Raw genomic sequence first — 22,874 nt, 5'->3', positions numbered from 1 at the left:
TGACAATGAAACTCTCACATTGTTAATGTATACAGATTCAAAATTTAAAAATTTGTTTTGATTGGTCATGGGCGTTGACTCAGGGCCTGGGCAACTGTCTCTCAGGTTTTTGTTTTGTTTTTTCCTAAAGACTAGCAAAAGTGGAGCCAAGGTTGCACTTCTGGTTTTACCACAGTTAACTAGAGATCAATCTCATGGAATTGCCTGCACAGGCTGGCTTCAAACTACAATCAGATTTCAGCTTCCTGAGCAGCTAGGACTATAGGCTTCAGGCCACCAGCACCTGGCTTTCAAAGTGTTTAAAAGCAAGCTGGGAGCCGGTGGCTTGCACCTATCATCCGAGCGGGACCTGAGAGCTGAGGACTGCATTCAAAGCCAGCCCAGGCAGGAAAGTCTGTGAGACTCTTTATCTCTAATGAACCACCAGAAAACCAGAAGTGGCCCTGGTAGCTCAAGTGGTAGAGTGCTCGCCTTGAGATGAAGAGCTCAGGACAGCGCCCAGAATCAGAGTTTAAGCCCCATGACCAACAACAGAAAAAAAAAAACAAAACATAAATACCAAAAAAATGAAGCTAGCCCAGGCAGAAAAGTCTGTGAGACTTTTATATCTAATAAACTACCAAAAAAGGACAGAAGTAGAGCCGTGGCTCAAAGTGGTCAAGTGCCAGCCTTGAGCAAAAGACGCTCAGGGACAACACCCAGCCCTGAGATTCAGGCCCCAGGATTGGCAAAATTAAAAAAAAAAAAAAAAAAAAAACCTAAAGAAAGAAAACATTAGTTTTGGAACTAACCTTAAAAGTTTCAAATGGAAAGTAGCTGGTTATTTCAAAAAGAGAATTTAGCAATTAATGACGTGACTTCAGTTATCTGTCTCTTGGACCAACTTAAGAAAACAACCCAGAAATTATGCTATAATGTGAAACACTGGCCAGCAATTTGTGTAAGGCTTTTAAAAAATCTCTCATACAGCTGGGACTGTTGCCCGTCACATACTTGGGTCTGAACAGAGTATCTGTTGCTTAGCTGCTGAGGGCTGCCCTCCTGTGGCAGCCAGGCTGAGGAAATCTAGCCCAGTGACACCAAACCTGGGCCATCTTCTGTACCTCCCTCTTTCCCCCATTCAAGCACCTTCCTAGTATAAAAAGGCAGGAGGTAAATGCTTTGAATTTTGTGATTCATCAGAGAACTGTGAATTATGCTAGTATGATCCAATGAGTGAGTGTGCCTAAGTGAGCTCCAGGTTAAGTGTAGACAGACTCAAGAGCTTAGCACTACAAATAGAACATGCGTTTAAATAATAAACTAAATGGTCAATCTTACTATGACACTGGAGCAAGTTTTTATGGTTTCCTTTTTTTTGGGGGGGGGGGGGTCGGTCATGGGGCTTGAACTCTGGGCCTGGGCGCTAGCCCTCTGCTCTTCAGCTCAAATCAAGTATTAGCTCCACTTTCGGTTTTCTAAGTGATTTACTGGAGGTCAGAGTCTCACGGAGGGCTGGGAAGGTGGCTCAGTGGTAGAGTGCTTGCCTTTCATGCATGAGGCCCTGGGTTCCATTCCTCAGAACCATATAAGCAGAAAAAAGCCAGAAGTGGCGCTGTGGCTCAAGTGGTAGAGTACTTAGCCTTGAACTGAAGAGCTGAAGGACAGCAACCAGACTCAGAGTTCAGACCCCACGACTGACAGGAAAAAAAAAGGTCTCTTAGACTTTCCTGCCAGGGCTGGCTTTGAACCGCGATCCTTAGATCTCTGCAGGCTGGCTTTGAACCGCGATCCTTAGATCTCTGCCTCTTGAGTAGTTAGGATTACAGGCATGAGACACCAATGTCCAGCTTAGTTTCTTCTATTTTTATTCCTAATTTAGCAAAAGGATCACATTAATTTATATACTCAAGATCACCAAAAGAGACTGTAGAGAGGTGACACTTCCATGCTATCACATTTAAACCTCATCACATTTCAGTGAGAGATATTTGTGAATATGCCCAATACCGATCAAAGTATTTATTTATGAATGACAAATGCAGACCATAAATAAATACTTTGATCGGTATTGGGCATATTCACAAATATCTCTCACTGAAATGTGATGAGGTTTAAATGTGATAGCATGGAAGAAGTGTTATGGGGCCTGAACTCTGGGCCTGGGCACTGTCCCTCAGCTCTTCAGCTCAAGGCTATCGCTCTACCACTTGAGCCACAGCACCACTTCCGGCTTTTTTTTCCTGTTTATGTGGTGCTGAGGAATCGAACCCAGGGCCTCATGCATGCAAGGGAAGCACTCTACCAGTGAGCCACCTTCCCAGCCTCTAAGTAATTCTTAAAGTGAAGATCTTTCAATTCCATTTATGTGAATAAGTTATTTATTTATTTACCAGTCCTGGGGCTTGAACTCAGAGCTGGACACTGTCCCTGAGGTTCTTTTCAAGGCCAGCACTCTACCATTTGAGCCACAGCGCTACTTCTGGCTTTTTCTGTGTATATGGCACTGAGGAATTAAACACAGGCTTCATGCATGTGAGGCAAACACTCCACCGCTGAGCCACCTTCCCAGCCCGAATAAGTTTAATTATAAACACATTTTTAAGCTGGGCGTTGGTGGCTCACGCCTGTAATCCTAGCTACTCAGGAGGCTGAGATCTGAAGATCGCGGATCAAAGCCAGCCCGGGCAGGAGAGACCGTGAGACTCCTATCTCCAATAAACCACCAGGAAACAGGAAGTGGAGCTGTAGCTCAAGTGGTAGAGTGCTCGCCTTGAGCTGAAGAGCTGAGGGAAAGCGCCCAGGCCCAGAGTTCAAGCCCCATGACCAACCAAAAAAAACACAAAAAAACAAAAAAAAAAACCCACATTTTTATTATACCAGTTAAAACAATAAAACCATTATACTTGGAAATAAAGTATAAATGTGTGAGAACTCAAATTTTCCTTTGCCCTTTTCCTCACAAGAGTGAAAACAAAGAAACTTTTTGTTATATTCTAAAGCTATCTCCTGCTAATTTTTTTTTTTTGTTGCTGCTGTTCTGGTAACTTTGAGTGTAATTATCTGGCTTCATAATAGTTTTATCATTCCCAATTAAATTTGTAGTTTAATACTCTTTTAGTTTAATACTTTTCTCAGTACTGTGGTTTGAACTCACTGCTAGGCAGGTGCTCTACCACTCGAGCTATGCCCCAACCCTGGTTTAATATAATTTTGACTTACCTGTTGTGCCTCATAAGGACCATATGGATCGGTATTGACTGCTTGCTGTGTTACGTTGCAAGACACCTATAGAGAGCAAAACAAATTCCATTTTCTTCCATTTTTCTAGTAAATCTAGCTATAGTAATGTTTTAGTATATGCCCATCGTTTTTCTAAGAACATTTTTCCATTTTGATTGTTTCATGCTTCTTATACATATTTGGGTCATTGTTTTTATTTTTTCAAAGCTTCTTCAAACAGGAAATTCAATAGTCATTTAATGAATTCTGCCTAGACAAGACTGTTCCTTCTTTGTTTGTCTTTGTTTGTATGTGTTTATGCAAGTTTGCAAGATGTACATATGTATTTTGGTGCTGGGAAAAGAGCTGTGGGTCTTTACATGCTAGGTAAGTCTTCTACCACTGCAATACATATCCAACTGCTTCCTTTATTCACTCTTGGCAGAGCTGCTAGCATATGCAGGCACTCTAGGTTCGGAGACTGCTTTTGTTGACCCTGCTGTTAACTTTGGGTAAGCTGGTGAGAGGAAAACTTCACTGGTGGGACATGCATTTCCTTACAGATGTAGACACTTCTTTCTATCCCCCTGCCTTTACTAACTGTGAAGGTGATGTTTTTGTTCCACCTGACTATTTTTCCTTATTTCTCATTTTGGGCAGGGAAGGATTATTGATTAGTCCAAGCTTCTTTCAGACAAAATTATTTATCGTGTCCCACAAAAGATTTAATATTTTAAAAATATTTTTAGGCTAGGCACCAATGGCTCTTGCCTATATATCTAGCTACTTAGGAGACTGAGATATAAGGATCAGGATTCAAAGCCAGCCCATGCAAGAAAGTCTGTGATATTCTTATCTCCAATTAAGCACCAAAAAAGCCCAAAGCGGAACTGGCTGAAGTGACGGAGAGCTAAGAGTGCTAACCTGTAGCACAAGCTCAAGGACAGCACCCAAGCTGAGTTTAACCCCTAGGACCAGAAAGCAACAAACCAAAACAACAAAAAAAGGTCAGTTTAACTGTAGCATTATTGTCTTTTCTATTTCAGTCTTACCTGTATGGCAACCTCCTGGGTACATGGGACATCTGTCACTGCACTGGTACTTTCTGGGTTGACTTTGTATATGCTGTTCCCACAGTGGTCATCAGCTCCATCAGTCTTGCTCAGGGGTGTATCGGCTTCATCTGGGTTACACTGTGATCTCTCAGATACTCTCAAAGACTCCTCAAGAACATGTGTTTCAGAGGCAATCTGGCTGCCAGAAACATTCTCAGCATTCAAATTATGACCGTCAAAATATGCAGCAGCGTTTGTATCTGCTCTGTCACTGGCTACAAAGGACGGCACCACTGGTATTGATCTCTGCAGTGGATATTCCGAAGAGATGCTGGCCAAAGGTGTGTACATGCTGGTATACTGGGGTAACGTTGGTAGTACGTTTATGTACGTTGTTGGAGGCTGGGTGATGTCAAATCTCTGAAAAGGAACGTACGTACAGTATCCTGTGACCAAGTGGGACTGAGTCCAATAGGTTGGTTTCACCTCCTCAGGAACTGGTTTGGGAGAATGTGAGGGAACTAGTGTGTGATTTGCATCTTCAGAGGCTGGAGTGGGAGAATCAGAAGAGACCTCAATGGGTTTGCTCTCCTCAGAAACTGGACTGGAAGAGCTATCAGATTCCAGCGGGGGCTTCACATCCTCAGGAGCTGGTACTGAAGATACGTCAGGCACAGGTTGGGACTTCACATCTGGTTTAAATTCCCTAGCTGCAGGGTTCAGTGGCAGTTTAACACGTAAATAGTCCCCTGGCTTTGAAATCTCTTCTACTTTAGTTTTAATGTTTTTCTTCTTCCTTTTTTTCTTGAGCCGTAAAGCAACTTTTTTCAATGCAATACAGTTATCAATCACAACAAAACGAGGACATCCAAGGAGAAAAGATTTTAAACCTCCTGCTTTTGCTAGTATCTGTCGAGTTTCTTCTGGGAAAAACTCATATTCTTCAGAGAACATTTTGTTACTCATATCCAAGGGACCATGTTCCTCCAACAACTGAGAAAAATAACTTGGGGAAAAAAATCCATTCGTGTGAGTTATTATAAGAAAGTTCTTGCATATATTTGAAAAACTTTGTATTATCCCAAAACAAAACATGTTTTTCCACTTTTCATTGATCTTAAATCCTTTCAACAATACACATAACAACAAACATAAGGTTAACTAAAACCAGTGATACACTGAACAAAATCTTCTCCATTCCTCTGAAAATAATCCTTTGTAACTCTTGAGGGAAAAGCAAAAGGAGATAAGAAATTATCAATTTCAAAAACATAATTTTTCTGTAAATGATTTAAAAAGCAGTGAGAAACAAAAAAAATATTTTTTGGGCGGGTGGTAGAGGAACCCAAGAATGTCAAATAAAAATAACAAGTGAAAAGAGGAAATCAAATAAAAAAATCCTATTTATCTGCATACAGTAAATCCATTAAAATTTTTCAGATCAGGAATGTACATTCATTCAGAGAACTAAAATTAATCAAAGCTGATCAATAAATCAATGCTGTTCAAGACCTGAATCTCCAATAAGGAGAATCATTTTGTTTTGTTTTTTGTTGTTGTTGTTGTTGTTGTTGGATCTTGGGACTTGAGCTCTGGGCCTAGGCGTTGTCCCTGCACTCTTCAGCTCAAGGTGAGCGCTCTACCACTTGAGATACAGTGCCACTTCTGGTTTTCTAGTGGTTTATTGGAGATAAAGAGCCTCACAGACTTTACTGTCTGGGCTGGCTTTAAACCATGATCCTCAGCTCTCAACCTCCTGAGCAGCTAGAATTACAGGCGGAGTCTAATTTCTTAGTGACTCCAGTTCTGTGCATGTTTCTATGTGACTACATTGCTACACAGATCGACCTGCAGAATGCCAGTGCATGTTGGTCAGCATGGGGCAAGAACTTCAAAAGTTATTTGAAGTCTGCTATTCTAGGAGAGCCCTTTTGAAAATCACTGCTTTGTATATATGCTCATGATTCTCATTTCAGAATGTCACTGTTGTGTCTAACACACTGTATGTAATGCTACCAGTATTCACCTAGCTCTCTTGCTAGGCTGTATGTTCTACCTTTTCTGGAATCGACAATAGTGCTTATAAACTTACGTGGCTAACTAAAACAACTAAATGGGGATTTAGGAAAAACTATACAAAACAATTTGCTTCAACTATCTAAATCAGGGTGAGAAACTTTTTTTCCTGCAAAGGACTATTTGGATATTTATAACACTATTTGTACCCATATGTTATGAATACAGGCAGACAGGCCACAGGCATCTGAAAAATAGCGTATGTTTTTGTCCTATCATGTATCAAATGACTTTGTGGATGGCCCAGATGTTCCCTAGTTCATAAAATGTTACAAGTAGAGGTGCTATGAGACATACATCAGGCTAATTCCCCATCTAAGCTAAGAAAGGTTAATTTGCAGCAGTTACCTTAGCATTCTTAACACCTTTGTCCAGTATTTTTCTACTCTAAACACCTAACATACTGAAGTTGTTTCAGTTTTCTTTAACACACTGGCCATTAAGGCCTTAATTCTTAATGCAAATAATTATGTTTTTAGATATACCTGTAACTTAATTTTATATTACTATATCATATAAATTCTATATGAAAACAATGAAATAGGTCTTTTTTAAGTCATAAACTTCTTTCCATACAATAACAATAAATTCTGCTAAGAGAAAAAAATACCACTAAAAAATATAGTTTAACTTCAGTTTAGGAAGTTTGAAGCAAATTCCAGGATATTTTAAGAAATGTAAATATAATTTCTGTTTCCAAATTGTCATCTATAAGATCTCTGGACGTATTTCAATTCTGAGGAAAAAAACAACAACAACAGAATAGGAATGATGGAAGTAAGCAAATAGAAGAAATGACCATATGAGGATGGAGAACAGGTCTCTGGGTGAATAGTTAACATCTACATTAATTTCTGTCTCATACTACTTCTCAATTACTTGAAGGCCTCATGTACTATATTTATTAATACTAGCTCAAAATGGTAAGTCATTTCCTACATTTTCCTCAAGTTGTTCACTATACTGTTTCATTTACCTCACTCAAACTTGAATTGTTAAATTTCATAATTGCCTGTCAACCCTAAAAACCAAAGTTACTTTAATTAGAAGGGAAAGTGACAGAAAATCAAGAAGAGGGGGTAACAATGTTTGACAAGAAATGTACTCATTGCCTTACTTATGTAACTGCAGCCCCTCTGTACAACACCTTTACAATTTAAAAAAAAAAAAAAAAAGACCAAGCCAGGTCAGAAAGCACTCACCACCAAAAAAGAAAAAAAATGAAACAGTAAACACAAATAAACATTTCGAAACATTAAAAAAAATAGTATAGGGTCAGTACGGTGTTAATTCCAAGAATTTGGGAGGCAGAGACCAAGAGGACTGAAGTTTGAGGCCAACCTGTGCAAAAAACTAAGATCTAATCTGGACAAGAAAAGCTGGCCATGGCAACACACAGCTACAATCTAACTATTTTGGAGGTATATGGAGGATGATCACAGTCCAAGGTCAACCAAGACCTTATCCAAAAAATAAAATAACAACAACAAATTCCAAACTAAAGTAAAAAAGACTGTGACTGTGTCTCAGGTGGTAGAGTGCCCCTGAGGCCCTGAATACTTGATACTGCCAAAAACAAGGCAGGGGTTGGGGGTTCTGTATTTATACATTATCATCACCGAACAATTATCATCCAAGTTAAAGTATTAACGGCATTCTGGGATCTTGTCTCCAATGAAAGGGTCAGAATTCATCAAGCTACACATCGAGTTTTGAGATGACAAACAAATCTATTCAAATAAAAAAATGAGATCAAATCATCACAGGATTTGTTGAATAAATATCTTAAAAATTCTTTCTAGCTGGGCACTAGTGGCTCACGCCTGTAATCCTAGCTACTCAGGAGGCTGAGAACTGAGGATCCAGGTTCAAAGCCAGCCTGGGCAGGAAACTCCATGAGACTCCAATTAACCACAAGAAAACCAGAAGTGGTGCTGTAGTTCAAGTGTTAGAGCTCTAGCCTTGAGCTGAAGAGCTGAGGGACAGTGCCCAGGCCCAGAGTTCAGGCCCCACGACTGACAAAACAAACAAACAAACAAACAAAAGTACTGTTTCCACTAAAAGACCAAAGGAGGATAATCATAGGAGAGGATCACAAAGTCTCAATAGCTATATACATATGATTGAATAAAATGTTTATCAAAATAAACAGTATCAGCCTTGGCATAAAATAGCACTGATAGGAAAGGAATCTACTTACTCATAGAGGGTTGAACATTTTTGTTTTGGGTTAATATCCCATAGCTTCTTATTTCGGACAACATATTCACTACTGTGCTGGTCATAGAGAGCTTCAAATTCTTCTACATCTTGCCGAAGATGGTCAGGCACTGCAAATGGGCCTGCTGCATCTGAATTACGCCTGCTGATTAAAAAACCATTTTGAGAACAGTAAACTTTTGTCTAAGAATATTTCACTGAAGTGAGGCCTCTATGGTATGGGGCACTCAAATAACAGGCAGAAGAACATGTAATTGAAATAAAACAATTAATATACACTAGGACAATCTTATCTGTGATTTATATGTAGTTTTGACCAAACATCACAAATGAAATAAAAATTTTAAAACCACCAAGAACTTTCAAAAACAAAATTTTAAATTACTGCCAATATATTACACAGCTGATGTGGAGAAGCTCAGTCAGTCCTGATTTATCACTGTATATAGCATTATGTGTTTCCTTGTCCTGAATTGGGAAATTCTGCCTCCTCCAAAACTAATGGTACCCAAAGTGCAAGGTTAAATTTATGGTAATTCTTTCTAATCAAAGCTACATATAATGTTCTTAAGTGATAAAACAAAACTTTTCCATTAGTTGAAAGGTGGCAGGTCTTTGGCAAATTGGCAGTGTATGGGAAAACGAATCAAGATTCAGGCTTCTGCAGTACAGTACTGAACTCCATGCTTCTGAAGCATGTGCAGCTCCTCCTCAAAGGTGCCTCCTTGGAACTAAATGAAGTGTGTGCACATTGATAATGTGTACTTCTGGTGACTGCAGTTTAAAATTCTATTTTTAATCAAGTTTTATAAAAACGTAAATGTTTCACTTTTCTTAAGCAATGTTGTTAGCATATAAACACTTCACAAATGCTTTCAGGAAAGGAGCATACATCTGTCACTAAGCAATGCTCTAAAACTAGGTAGATATAGGGAAAACATCTTCCCTGCTCGTTTTGAGATTTCTCTTGGCTCCCAAGAAGAGGGATTTCCTTATTGACACACACATAACCACATTGGCAGGAATGTTTTGTGGTATGGGAAAACTCAAAATCCATTTCTATGTCTTCCTCTCCCTCTCCCATACCAGCAATGACGTAACTCCCTAAAAACCAGAGACCTGTTAAGACTTGATTCTCACTCATAGAACCACCATGGAGATAAGACTTCCCACAAAAGTACTGGTCCTTCTCTAGAGATTGTGGATCTTCTGATTACTTATTTTGCTATTTCCATCTTGGAACTTCCCAGCCTCCAAAATTATGAAAACAACTGCCTGTTATAAGCCACTCAGTTCATGGTATTAAAAAAAAAGACCCCCCCCCAAAAAAAGCCCACTTTAAAGTTTTTGATCAGTAAAAGATCATGGTAAAGAGGTTACTCCTCTTCCCTAGTTTTACTACTTACGACTATTTCTTTAACACTTAACCAGATGGCAGTGAATATAATTGATACATAAGACTAACCCATAACATTATAGCTTGACAATATACCTTTTAGTGTTTTATTATCACAAACAAAAGCAATTATTAATTATTATTAATATTTATTATTAATTTTAATATTAATAATTAATAATAATTATTAATTATTCCTTCATTGAACAATTGAAAAAATATTTTCTTCTTTTTTTTTGGTCAGTACCAGGGTTTGAACTGAGGGCCTTGTGCTTCCTCAGCTTGCTTGCTTGGCTAGTGTTCTACCACTTGAGCCATGTCTCCAGTCTCTCTTTTTTCTCACTATTTTTGGAGATGGGAGCGTCAAGGTCTTGGGTTGGCTTTGAACCACAATCATGCTGAGCCTAGCCTCCTTCTGTAGCTAGGATAATAGGCATAAGCCAATGGCACCAACTTAAAATACATTTTCTGAGGACTGGGGCCAGGGCTCAAGTGGTACAGTGCCTGCCAGGAAGTGAGGAACCCGAGTTCAAACCTTTAGAAAGAGAAGTTAGGGAAAAGAAAGCATAAGTTTTTATAGCACATTAGATTAACATGACTTAGTAAGTGAAAATATCTGAATTAGAAGCAGCAAAAACTTAAAAAGTTTACTTACTTATGGTCTTCCCCTGAAGTGTTAGAGTCATTATTTGGTGTTACTGAGGCTGTTCCAGATCCCACTAACATTGGCTAGTTTAAAAAATAGAAAAATGACAATGATATTCAACCTTGAAATTTTATAAAAGAACAAAATTATGCATGAAGCTTTAGACAAGCATGCATGAGCCACCAATATTAAAGCCCTTCCAAATTTTCTTGTACATAGGAATGTAGCCAGAAGTAAGTTCAAATTAACATTTAGGGTGGTTTACAAAGCTCCAAAAATTTTAAATGCCATTTAGTTTGAACTCCCTTGTAAAGACATACAGTCAAAACCATCCAGTCTGCTTTCACCCTCTTCTACCACTAGCCCACAATCATTCCTTCTTGCTGCTGTCTCCTCCAAAAATACACGCAATACTAACTAGAGCCACTGAGAACTCACAAGAACTAAAACAATGCCTTACTTATCTCACGGGCTTGAAGGGAAGAGGGGATAAGGGATTCTATCAACTTTAAGATTGGTCAGATGACTACAATTAATTATTTTTTAGTATTTTAGGTAAGAAGTATTTTAACAGAAATGATTCTAATGAAAGCTTCTGGATACTGGAAACTAGTATTTTGCTTTCTTGGATTTCCATAAAATTAGTAATAATAAGAGAATTATTAAACATTTACTACCTAATAGGTATAATTTTACCAGTTTATGAAAAACAAACATCACTATTATTCTAGTTAAACCAATACACACCAGGGCACAAAGAAGTCAAACAACTTGCTTAATGTCACAGATAATAATGGTAGAGCACCAAACTATGTGTCCAGGCCTGCTGACTCCAAAGCTGGCGGGGCTACTGTGCCCTGCTGCCACTCATATGGAGTCCTAGGACAATACTGAGCTTGGAAATATAGAAAGTATAAAAGTGTCTTTTAAGAGTTATTTATGTGCAATATAAATCTTAAAGTTTCTTGAAATATAGACTGCCAAATAGCTTTTAAGTTTGAAAAGTCTTTTTCTACAAGATGTTTCAAAAGATTCCAACAACTGCTTATAAATTAGAAAATTTATGTATCAATGGAGTATTTTTGAGAACTCAGAAAAGAATGAACACGGAGAATATTCCATACCTTTGAATCTTTTGGTTTCTTTTTCTTGCCTTTATTTTTAACCTTGGTAAAACCAAACTAAAAAATGGAGGAAGAAAAAAAATCAGTGAACATTCAAATAGAAGCATTATAAAGCTGAACAGAAACCATATTCACTTTCATAAAACTAGTCATAAGTTAAACTTGTTATAATTTAAATATACATAGTTTAATTAGTAAAAATAATTCAATAGTATACTAGCACAAGTGGCATGACATAATAGAAAAGAGAAAAAAGTTTAATGATCCCAATGTTGAAACTAAAGCTAAATTGCCCCAATATTTAAAACTTATTTTCAACAAGGATTTATGTTACTTCCAGTCATTAATCAGACCTTTTGCTATTAGGACCTGAACTCAGCATTGTGCTCGCTAGACTTGTTTGCTCATTGTTGTGCTCCTCCACTTGAGCCATGCTTACAGTTGGGTTTGCCAGAGACACAGATGGAATCTCAAAGACTTATTTGCCTGGGATGACTTTAAGCCACATTCTTGCTGATCTCTGCCTCCTTGGTAATTAGGATTATAGGTTTGTGTCATTATGGGTCTAGCAGAGTCTCTTTGTTCTCCTTCTGGAGGAAAATATTACATTTTTCTTTTTTCTGTTTTTCTTTTTTTGGGTCCGGTCGTGGGGCCTGAACTCTGGGCCTGGGCACAGTCCCTCAGCTCTTCAGCTCAAGGCTAGTGCTCTACCACTTGAGCCACAGCACCACTTCCGGCTTTTTTCTTTTTGCTTATATGGTGCTGAGGAATCAAACCCAGGGCCTCAGGCATGCTAGGCAAGCGCTCTACCACTGAGCCACCATCCCAGCCCTATTACATTTTTCTTGCCCCAAGAATTCTTCCTTTTTTCTTTCTAGTATTAACATGTATTAGTTATAAAACATTATGAAGACTAAATCCTCAGAGTGCACTGATTCGTGCTTCAATTCTAAGAGGAAGAGATTGGCAGTAACTATCTAATGAACTAGTTACCCAGAGCCCTCCTTATTTGGTTCTGAAATGCAACCTGGCCATGTAAATAAACACTGGCCTGGCTCCTCCTTGCGTTCTTTGACAAACACAAATTAGAATCTAAGATTTAAGTTAGTCAAGTAGCTTACCGGTGCCTCACCACTGTCTTGTTTCCTTAATACAGTACAGCGGCTGTCTGTGGGAAGAAAAGAAGTTCTGTAAGGACACACTATTTAACAATCCATATTATAGACTATAACCTACCCTTAAACTACAATGAGGCCAACAAGCGAGACTACATTCTATTCCTTAATTGGCTGTGACACAATTTTAGTGAAAAACTTAGGGCAAAACAATTGGTTAAATGGGAAGCCAACTACACAGAGCCATACAACTTCAACCTAGTCGGCATATGAGTGTGCCTTCTGAGTGCCATGAACATTGGAGGTGGGAATATAGAGACAAACAACACAGTCCTTGGTATCAAAATACTCATGTTCTACTGGAAGAAGATACCTGTAACCCATATTAGAAGCATAACAATGAAATAACAGGGAGTAAAGTATTCAGGAAAGCAGCCAAGAAGCAGAGGGACCCTAGGGCCACAATATGAGCAGTGAGGAAAGCACAAGGTAGGGGGTGGGGTCAGAGAACTGATAGGAGAGAGACAGTGAGCCCAGACAGATATGAATGTATTATGTAGGCAAAACTAGGCAAATGTTTCCTGAAAAGAATAATTATGACCTCAGGCCTGTTCTAGAAGAGTTCTAGCAGCAATACAAAAGGAAGGTTAGATCAAAGTTAGTTTGAATGCTGCTGCAAGCCTAATAATGGGAAAATAACTAAAGTCCTGCCTACGGAAGTGGGATGGACAAGAAAGGATAGATCAAAGAAAAGCCTTATTTAAATTGGCGACAAAGTAGTTAAGAACAGGGAAAAGAACAAGAATCTAGACTAATCTCAGGGTTGCCTGCTTAGGAAATAGATATACATTGTTAATTAAGATAATTTACTATGCCTGTAATCCCAGCTACTTGGGAGACAGAGTTCAGAAGGACTGCAGTCCAAAGCCAGTCATGCAAAAAGATTAGCAAGATCCTTTCTCAATCAAAAAGCTAAGTGTGCTTATATATGCCTGTGAATATGTGTATGCAGGAGGCTGTAGGTAGGAGGACCAAGGTCTGAGGAAGGCCCTAAAAGCACTGACAACAAAAACAACAACAAAAATTGGAACCTTTACCTGAAAAGTAACAAACATGCCAAAAAAAAGACTGGAAATGTGGTTTAGTAGTAGCTACTTTTAGCAAGCACAAGGTCCTAAGTTCAAATCAAATATAAATATATGTATATATATTTTTTATATACTATACATAACACATTATATTTTATATAATATAAAATATACTCTATGTATAGTATTAATGTAAAATATTTTAAATGAAAGTGATAAGGGGCTGGGAAGGTGGCTCAGTGATAGAGTGCTTGCCTTGCATGCATGAGGCCTTGGGTTCGATTCCTCAGCACCAAAAAAGCAGAAAAAGCCGGAAGTGGTGCTGTGGCTCAAGTGGTAGAGCGTTAGCCTTGAGTTGAAGAGCTGAGGGACAGCGCCCAGGCCCAGAATTCAGGTCCCACGACCAGCCAAAAAAAAAAAAAAAGTGATAAAACTATAACGATCTGAGGTGGAAAACAGTGTTATCAGACTTGAAAGCCTGTTGAGATGACCAATAATTTGTAGGTTGCTTCTGGCTGCATGCCTAGAAGCAGACAGACAGCAATAGCTAGAAGTACTGAGTATTTCTGGCACAGAGCCTAAGAAGTAGAGAGAATGAAGAATGCCTACTGAGGGGACTGGAGGATATGCTCTTGTTAGTTGTCTTCCTGTATGACCTAGACAAGCATCAGGTTTTTAAAGCTCAGTCCCAGGACAGCATTTCTTACAACCAGCAATAAGCTAAAAGCAATAAATAGAGGCTATCAAATAGCGTGTCTTCTCATCAGGAAACAGTGCCTTGAAAAGTTAAAGCTGTCTGTATGTAAGTGAGCACTTTACAAAGAATCTAAATAACAGTAAACTATTCCTTACACTGTATTTGAGCTTTATTTTTTATTTTAATATATTTTTATTGTGAAAATACTGTACAGAGGGGTTACAATTATGTGGGTAAGATAATGAGCACATTTCTTATCAAGCATTGTAGCCTCCTGCTTTTGTTCCCCTTCCCGTCCCTTTGTATCCTTCCTCCCCCCCTCCGCCCCGTCCCCCCCCTCACAGTTTTAAAGTTCATTTTTCGACATAACGACTTGTGCATCTCATTGTTGCAATGGGTCCTCCTGTATCCCTGTTTTAACAATTTATTTTTTCCCTTCCCCTCCACATATACCAACATCATATATAGTGAAAGCAGGGGTTGTACCATGGGGGAGGGACATTCAAGGGAACAAAGACATAATCTTATATGTATTTGAGCTTTATAATGTGACACTGTTGTTTTAAGGCCTGACCTGTGACATATACCATTTGAAACTTCTAACAATGGAATGCTCACAAATATATAAAATAATGTAATACTCACATAACAATATACAAATGCTAAGAAAAGGTGAGAGAAGAGACCATCCAGGACAAATACGATCAGAGATAAGAAATTTAAAAATAAGAATATTAGAATTTTGAAGTTGAAAAGGATCACATAGACTGTGAGCTCCAAATCATTTCATTTAATGATGAGGAAGTAAGTCCAAGAGAAGCTATGGAACTGATTTCCAGCTGGCCTTGTTCTGCCAGGTTTGACTCCATGCCATTACTCAAACAGGCCTTGAAATTCCCTACTTCTCAAAGCCCCAACACTTACCTGTCCAATCCTACTTCCACCTTGAACTCCACCTGTTCCACAGCTTTCCTACTGTGAGGACCAAAGTGCAGAGTACTTCCTTTGAAGTCCTCAGTCCCTCCTCTCACCCTTCCTCCTCACAGAGTTACTATTGTCAATCATAAATCCAGTTGTATCAGTTTTCATTATTTCCCACAGTAAGTATGTTAATAAGCTAAGTCTCTCACAGATTATTTTCTCCTAAAAATGTAACATATATAAATAAAAACTTGGTTCACATACCCATTATATCGAAGAATTCATCTAAAGCACTGTGCAATGCTGGGAACTTGTCTCTATGTTCTTCAAGCAGCCATATTAAACAACGTGCTTCTTTTAATGATGTTGGCTCGCAGAAGTAATCGAGTTTCTTTCCTTCTATAGAGGCTAGTTTATGCCCATATTTCTCATTCCAGAGAAAAGTCATGATGCTAAAATCAAGCTCCTTAAGAGATGTTCCATATCGAGAAAAAAACGGTCCTGTTGCATCTAGGCCTACAATAAAAATAAAACCCAAATCACACTAAGAGAGAAATTACTTACTTTAGTAAAATCACATGGAGTTTCATATTACTCAATGTGGTTCCATTTACAGTTTGTTTCTATTTTCAGTGAAAACATTTAAATATTTGAGAACAGACTTGGACAAGCTACTATACATTTTAGAAACACCATTCAACACTGACATGCTAATCATAATTCTTTTTAAAATGTTTACAATTAAGTAGTTGTACAAAGGGGTTACAATTACACTAAGTAATGTTATGAGTACAATGCTTCTTAAGTCAATGTTACCCCTTCATTTGTTTCGCGATTTTCCCCCTCTCATCCCTAATCTCAAGTTACATAGAATTGTTATGTATTAGTTGAATAAGGTGGACTAAAAACTTTTACATTGCAGTTTTATACTTAGGAAATGAATATATTATATTAAATACATTTCAAAATAAAAATAGCTTTTCATTAATTTATAATCATTTATTACTCCAACTAATAAGACTAACAAGATTTTAGCATGCTTTTCTGTATGTATTTTATACCAAGAAAGAAACTTGTAACAATCTTATCTCGTAAGAGTAATTTGCTGAGACCAGAAACCCATGGAAATCAACGCTCTAAGCAAAGGCATTTAGCTTTCTAGACATAACAAGCTTGTTGCCATCTTGCTTTGTCTCTAACAATAAACTGAACAGCTTCTTCCTTCGAATACCGGAATTCTACAGCCAAATGTCTCTTAAAACCAGATGCTGTTGGCTCATGCTTGTAATCCTAGCTGCTCATGAGGCTGAGATCTGAGGATCACGTTCAAAGCCAACCCAGGCAGGAAAGTCCGTGAGACTCTTATCTCCAATTAATCACCAGAAAATCAGAAGTGGCGCTGTGGCTCAAGTGGTAGAGCGCTTGTCTTCAGCTGAAGAGCTGATGGACAGCGCCCAGGCCCAGAGTTCAAGCCTCAAGACCAACCATAAAAACAACACAAAAAAACATAAGACAAACACAAAAACAGGCAGGGCTGGGTGTAAATGGCTGACACCTGTAATACCAGATACTCATGAGGTAGAGATCAGAAAGATTGAAGTTCGAGGCTAACCTGGGCAAAATTACCAAGACTTTATCTCTACCAGAAAGCAGAGTATATCGGAACACTTCCAGGTACAGGCAAGTTAGAGGTAAGATGACTGAAGTTCTGGACCAGCTCTGGGCAAAAATACAAGACCCTGACAGAAAAATAACACATAAAAAGGGCTGGATGTATAGCTCAAGTAGTACAGCAGAGGCCCAGCAAGTGCAAATTATCATGCAAAAAGTGAAAAATAAATAAAATAAATGAAAAGAATAATTACGTATCTATAAAATAATCTAAAAATTATGTGTGTGTATGGGAAAGCAGTATTACCTTGTGTGTATGTGTATACTGGAGCTTGACTCAGGACCTGGACACTGTGCCTTAGCTTTTTCATCAAGGTTCTCATTCTACTATGTGAGTTACAGCTCTACTTCTGCTTTTGGGTGGTTAACTGAAGAGTCCCATGGCCTTTCCTCCCTAAGCTGGCTTGAACTGTAATCCTCTGATCTCAACCTCTTAAGTAGCAAGGATTATAGAGTAGCATTTATTATTAATACAAATGTGTAGTTGTCATTTAAAAAGTCATACATGGTTAAACAGGAATATGAAAAAGTATTCAGAGTCTCTCCTTTCTAAATTACATCTCTTTGGAGTATAAGAGGACTTACCAAAACTATTAAGCTTCTGGAGCCAGGTTGCTAATTTGGGCTCCACTTCTTTAAGCTCACTCAAAACATGCAGAAATATTCTTGTTTTTACTCTATTTTTTTCTTGAATCAAGTGACGAATTACATAGTCTACTGCTTCATTGAGAAAATTTCTGCTAGAAAAACATGTTGTATAGTCTTCTGTGCTCAGAACTTTCCATGAAAGCAATTCTTTGAGAAGCTTGGAAGTATTCAATACACCAGATTTAATCTTGTCAGCATACTGCTTTATGCACTGAAGAATTCTGTCATCAAGGAACTGACAGTTCTGAACATTGTCCATGGTTTCTAAGAACAAGAAACAAAGCAGTTAAAAGAAATACAGAACGGACAAAAATTCCAACCTATAAACAATGTAATGTTACATAATAAATCATGGCAGATGAGTTCTTTCTTTAAAATAGGAATATATTGGGGCTGGGAAGGTAGCTCAGTTGGTAGAGCGCTTGCTTTGCATGCCTGAGGCCCTGGGTTCGATTCCTCAGCACCACATAAGGAAAAAGAAAAAAGCCGGAAGTGGCACTGTGGCTCAAGTGGTAGAGTGCTAGCCTTGAGCTGAAGAGCTGAGGGACAGCGCCCAGGCCCAGAGTTCAGGCCCCATGACCAGACCCCCCCCCCAAAAAAAAATAGGAATATATTTACCAATACCTCTCAAAAAAAAATAACCCACGGAAGTTCACATTTAACACCAATAAAATGTGAGTACCTTCTGCCCTTCATTTGCTATAATTCAAGAAATAATATCTGAAACCTATTCCCTTGACACCCCTCAGTCTCAATACATATTTAGTCGTTTGAAGGCAAAGTTAGTAAGTCACTGAAAATGTTTTCACTAGGAAATAAAATTGTGAATGATTTATGAAACACTGTTGGAATGAAAAATAAAGGGGAAAAGACTTCATTCTGGGAGCCGACCCACAATAGTGCAAAATGGGGAAAACTCAAACTCAAACTGAAAATATACTGGCCAACTTGTACATGAGAACAGTGAAATTGCCTATAAAAATTGCTGTGCTAAATCAGGGAATAACAAGATAAACAACCCAGAAAGCTGGGTTATATAAACTCTACAAGCTGCCTCTGTATTTGAACACAATATTATTTCAGATAATGAGTAGCTAACAGTTCAACATGTTGGAAGTTAAATACAGATAGTAGAAGGAATGACACTGTCAAATAATATGGAAGTCAGAAAATTATGTCCATCTTCACTTTGAAGAAGTTAACAGATAATCCGCCTCGAGCTGGTAGTAGGACAGCATGTATATTATTGTATGCTGCTTATAAAACCAGTATTTGTTGTACCAACTTATGCTTTTTTTTTTTTTTTTGGTTGGTTGTGGGGCTTGAACTCTGGGCCTGAGCACTGTCCCTGCACTCTTCAGCTCAAGGCGAGCACTCTACCACTTGAGCCACAGAGCCACTTCCGGCTCTCTAGTGGTTTATTGGAAATAAGAGTCTCACAGACTTTCCTTCCCCAGGCTGGCTTTGAACCACGATCCTCAGATCTCAGCCTCCTGAGTAGCTAGGATTACAGGCGTGAGCCACCAGCACCCAGCTCTTACTTGCTTTCTTTAGAGTAATAAAATACAGTATTAAGATAACCGAAATCTGTATTTCAATTCAGTACTGATTAACAAGACAGCTTATAAGACGAATATTCATATCTGTACTTGTGAACAAGTACAGATTCTTTTTCTTTCTTTGTGTGCCTGTATTGGGGCTTGACTTCAAACCCTGGGCACTGTCCTTGAGCTTTTTTTGCTCAAGGCTAGCACTCTACCACTTGAACCATAGCCCCACTTCTGGCTTTTTCTGTTTATGTGGTACTGAGGAATTGAATCCAGGGCTTCATGAATGCTAAGCAAGCACTGTACTAAGCCACATTCCCAGCCCTATACTATTCTTATGCCTTGGACTTGCGTACCTTTCTGCTCTTCATTTTTAGGTGGATTACTTTCTCTTAAGTCTTCTTCCAGTCTTTCTTGTGCTAATTTTTTTGCCTCTTGTTTTTGGATTTTTCTCTTCAATTTTTTGTCTTCTTTCAGTCTTAGCTTCTCTAGGCTGATAAATATTTACAATTAGTGGTAATTTATCTGACACAATAAAGTTTAACAAACTATTTTCCTCTGCTTATTGGAGAAACCATTCTCTAAACAACAGGTTAGATATTTTGCTTTTTAGTTAGAATCTGATATCTTCTGTTCAACATGGGATACTTGTTTCAGGAAAACAAAAATCTCAGTGATCAAGTAACTTATAATTAAGGATATAATATACAAATTGCACAGATGTTATTTCTATGTATATAAATTACAACACCAGGTACATAGGAATAGAGCAAATTACTCTTCATAAAAAAAACACTATTTTCCCAATATTGACCCCCACAATACGGGAATTTGATTGATAGGAATATAGTGAATTCTTTCCAACAAATAATTCTGTACTTTTCTTTTGCTTAGTCACAACTGATATTCTTCCCTCAAAAGAAAATGCACTTTGTAGAATGAAAAAACAAGAAACAGGACCAAATTTTTTTGGGGGTGGGGGGGGGTTCGGTCATGGAGCCTGAACTCTGGGCCTGGGCGCTGTCCCTCAGCTTTTCAGCTCAAGGCTAGCGCTCTACCACTTGAGCCACAGCACCACTTCTGGCTTTTTTTCTTTTTGCTTATATGGTTCTAGGGAATTGAACCCAGGGCCTCATGCATGCAAGGCAAGCGCTCTACCACTGAGCTGCCTTCCCAGACCAAATTTTTTTTTAAAGATTGGAATTATTTGATCTGAACAAAAAGATACAGAGAGTGAATAATTCAGACAGTACCTTGAGTATATCAAGTTAAGAGTTAGTCACTGGTTCAAGATATTTGTGAAAGAGAATTAAATAGAAAATAAGGTTTTTGTAATTAAAGTTGAAACAACTGAGATAAATATATAATTTTCCTCCAAGTGTCAAATTTATTATTCAAAACATGAAATGTTGTAATATTACTAATAAACACAACTAAATAACTCTAAATCACATTTTTATATTTCATCATTCAATATCCATAAAATTCATTTAAAATAAATATTTGGATATAAGGGTGTACAGACAATTTAAAAAAGTGTAATTTAGAAATTTATATTTAAATAGCATTATATTCAAAGAGACATCATACAACTACTATTGTGAAAAAAAATCTTACCTGGAACATTTCTGTTTCAGAATAGGTCTTGGAGGAACTTTTTCTTTTGTGACCTTGTGTTCAAACTTCAAATAAAACAAAGACATCCAAATTTGTCTCATATTCCCATGACATAAAGCACAAAACCACAAGTAACAAGTATTTCAGGAACACACATAATGCTCAGTCTGACAGACAACAGTGATGATGTTCTGACCCAGACAAAAGCCCAGAAAGCTTTAACAAATAATATACTGAAAAGAGGAACAAGAGTAGACACACTTTTAGGAAGGCGTTCTTAAAAATTAAAAGCTGAAGATCCAATAAGCTATAAATATTATCACAACTATATACTCCTATCACCCAGGTAGTGAAGTTAAAGTACTCCCACCCTAAGAACTGCCCTCCCATTCCCAACTTTGCAGAGGATTAAAAGTATCAAGAGTAAAAATAATAAAACTGAAATGTAAAAAGTCTCTTTTTCTTATTTTTTTTTAATTTTTTGTTTTTATTTTTTGGTCCGGTCGTGGGGCCTGAACTCTGGGCCTGGGCGCTGTCCCTCAGCTCTTCAGCTCAAGGCTAGCACTCTACCACTTGAGCCACAGCACTTCTGGCTTTTTTCTTTTTGCTTATGTGGTGCTGAGGAATCGAACCCAGGGCCTCATGCATGCAAGGCAAGCGCTCTACCACTGAGCCACCTTCCCAGCCCCTCTTTCTCTTATTAAAGGTTAAGAAAAATGATCAAAAAATAAAAATAGTAAAATGGAAATGTAAATAGTCTCTCTTATTAGGAATTAAAAGAAGATAATAATACTTCACTACAATGTGTATCCTAATGTTTCCTGTATTTTCTTAAACAATATAACTTGGTTGTTTTTTTTTAACCTGGAAAAGACAAGGTCCAAATGACACAACTTCTAAAACGTTAGAACATATTTTACATGGTATAAACATTTCGGTTATCTCAATGAAGTTTCCCCATTATTAAATACTTACTTCACATTTTACTTGACCACCACTGCTGAAGATGATAATTTTAGAGATGGTTCCTTCACAGTCAGGTGTAAGACAGATGCCTTGCAGAAAATCCTATTTGATTTGAAAGAGAAAGTTAACAGAGTGGAAAGATCTGTACGTGTATACTTTTTGTTTGTTTGTTTGTTTATGTGGCTTGGACTCAGAGCCTGGGTCATGTCCCTGAGCTCTTTTGCTCAAGGCTAGCACTCTACTACTTTGAACCTCAGCTCCATTTCTGGTTTCCTGGTGGTTAATTAGAGATAAGAGTCTCATGGACTTTTTTGCCTGGGCTGGATTTAAACCATGATTCTCAGATCTCAGTCTCCTGAGCTGCTAGGATTACAAGTGTGAGCTGCTTGCATCCAGCCTGTATACCATTTAATCACCAAGAACAGTCAAAAGACAGCATAGAACACCCTTTAGGGGAGCTCTGGAAGTCCTGTTCACTCCCACATGATCGTCAAAGCTCCAGAAGGGAGACTACACCTCTAGGTGTGGGAGACCTTGCTCTAGTTGGCAAGGGAGACTGCCATAAAATATGGAACACTTAAGCAGAGGACTGGCCACAGCCCTTTTTCTTCTGATATGGCTACAACATGTTCCAGAAAAGGGCCACTCTTCAACTAGGATTTAGAAACAAGGCCATGGCCACAAAGAACACAGCTGCCACAGCTTAACTGTTTACAATAACTGAAAACTTCAGCACAAATAATATAATCAAACAATAAAGCTCTCTTTGTAAACTAAAAGATATCTGGGCTGTACATTACTTCAGCATCTTAGTCATGCTGACCAGTTCATAGAGGATATTTCTAACTGTGAGAATAAAGCCATGAAGAGAAAGTAGATGGCAAGA

At 38.2% G+C, this 22,874-nt stretch overlaps 1 protein-coding gene across 5 annotated transcripts in view; it reads right to left on the bottom strand.

The window, feature by feature from the left end:
- Ttc3 (tetratricopeptide repeat domain 3) overlaps positions 1 to 22,874 on the bottom strand; it is a 121,623-nt gene that overhangs the window by 26,754 nt on the left and 71,995 nt on the right. For 4 of the 5 annotated variants that reach the window (XM_070030663.1, XM_070030661.1, XM_070030664.1 and 1 more), the window contains 11 exons: positions 21,998 to 22,090; positions 21,023 to 21,087; positions 19,762 to 19,898; positions 17,796 to 18,122; positions 15,804 to 16,055; positions 12,840 to 12,886; positions 11,719 to 11,775; positions 10,604 to 10,677; positions 8,533 to 8,697; positions 4,254 to 5,262; positions 3,202 to 3,267 (listed from right to left, as the gene is read on the bottom strand). In XM_070030663.1, the coding sequence (XP_069886764.1) occupies positions 3,202 to 3,267; positions 4,254 to 5,262; positions 8,533 to 8,697; positions 10,604 to 10,677; positions 11,719 to 11,775; positions 12,840 to 12,886; positions 15,804 to 16,055; positions 17,796 to 18,122; positions 19,762 to 19,898; positions 21,023 to 21,087; positions 21,998 to 22,090 (2,292 nt within the window). The remainder of the gene's footprint in view (positions 1 to 3,201; positions 3,268 to 4,253; positions 5,263 to 8,532; positions 8,698 to 10,603; positions 10,678 to 11,718; positions 11,776 to 12,839; positions 12,887 to 15,803; positions 16,056 to 17,795; positions 18,123 to 19,761; positions 19,899 to 21,022; positions 21,088 to 21,997; positions 22,091 to 22,874) is intronic. The other variant, XM_070030660.1, reaches the window with a different exon arrangement.

This window comes from Dipodomys merriami, unplaced genomic scaffold (assembly GCF_024711535.1).
Source record: "Dipodomys merriami isolate MVZ:Mamm:240054 unplaced genomic scaffold, mDipMer1.0.p SCAF_2, whole genome shotgun sequence".
In the NCBI taxonomy this organism is placed as follows: domain Eukaryota; kingdom Metazoa; phylum Chordata; class Mammalia; order Rodentia; family Heteromyidae; genus Dipodomys; species Dipodomys merriami.
This window is presented reverse-complemented; position numbering and strand designations above follow the sequence as displayed.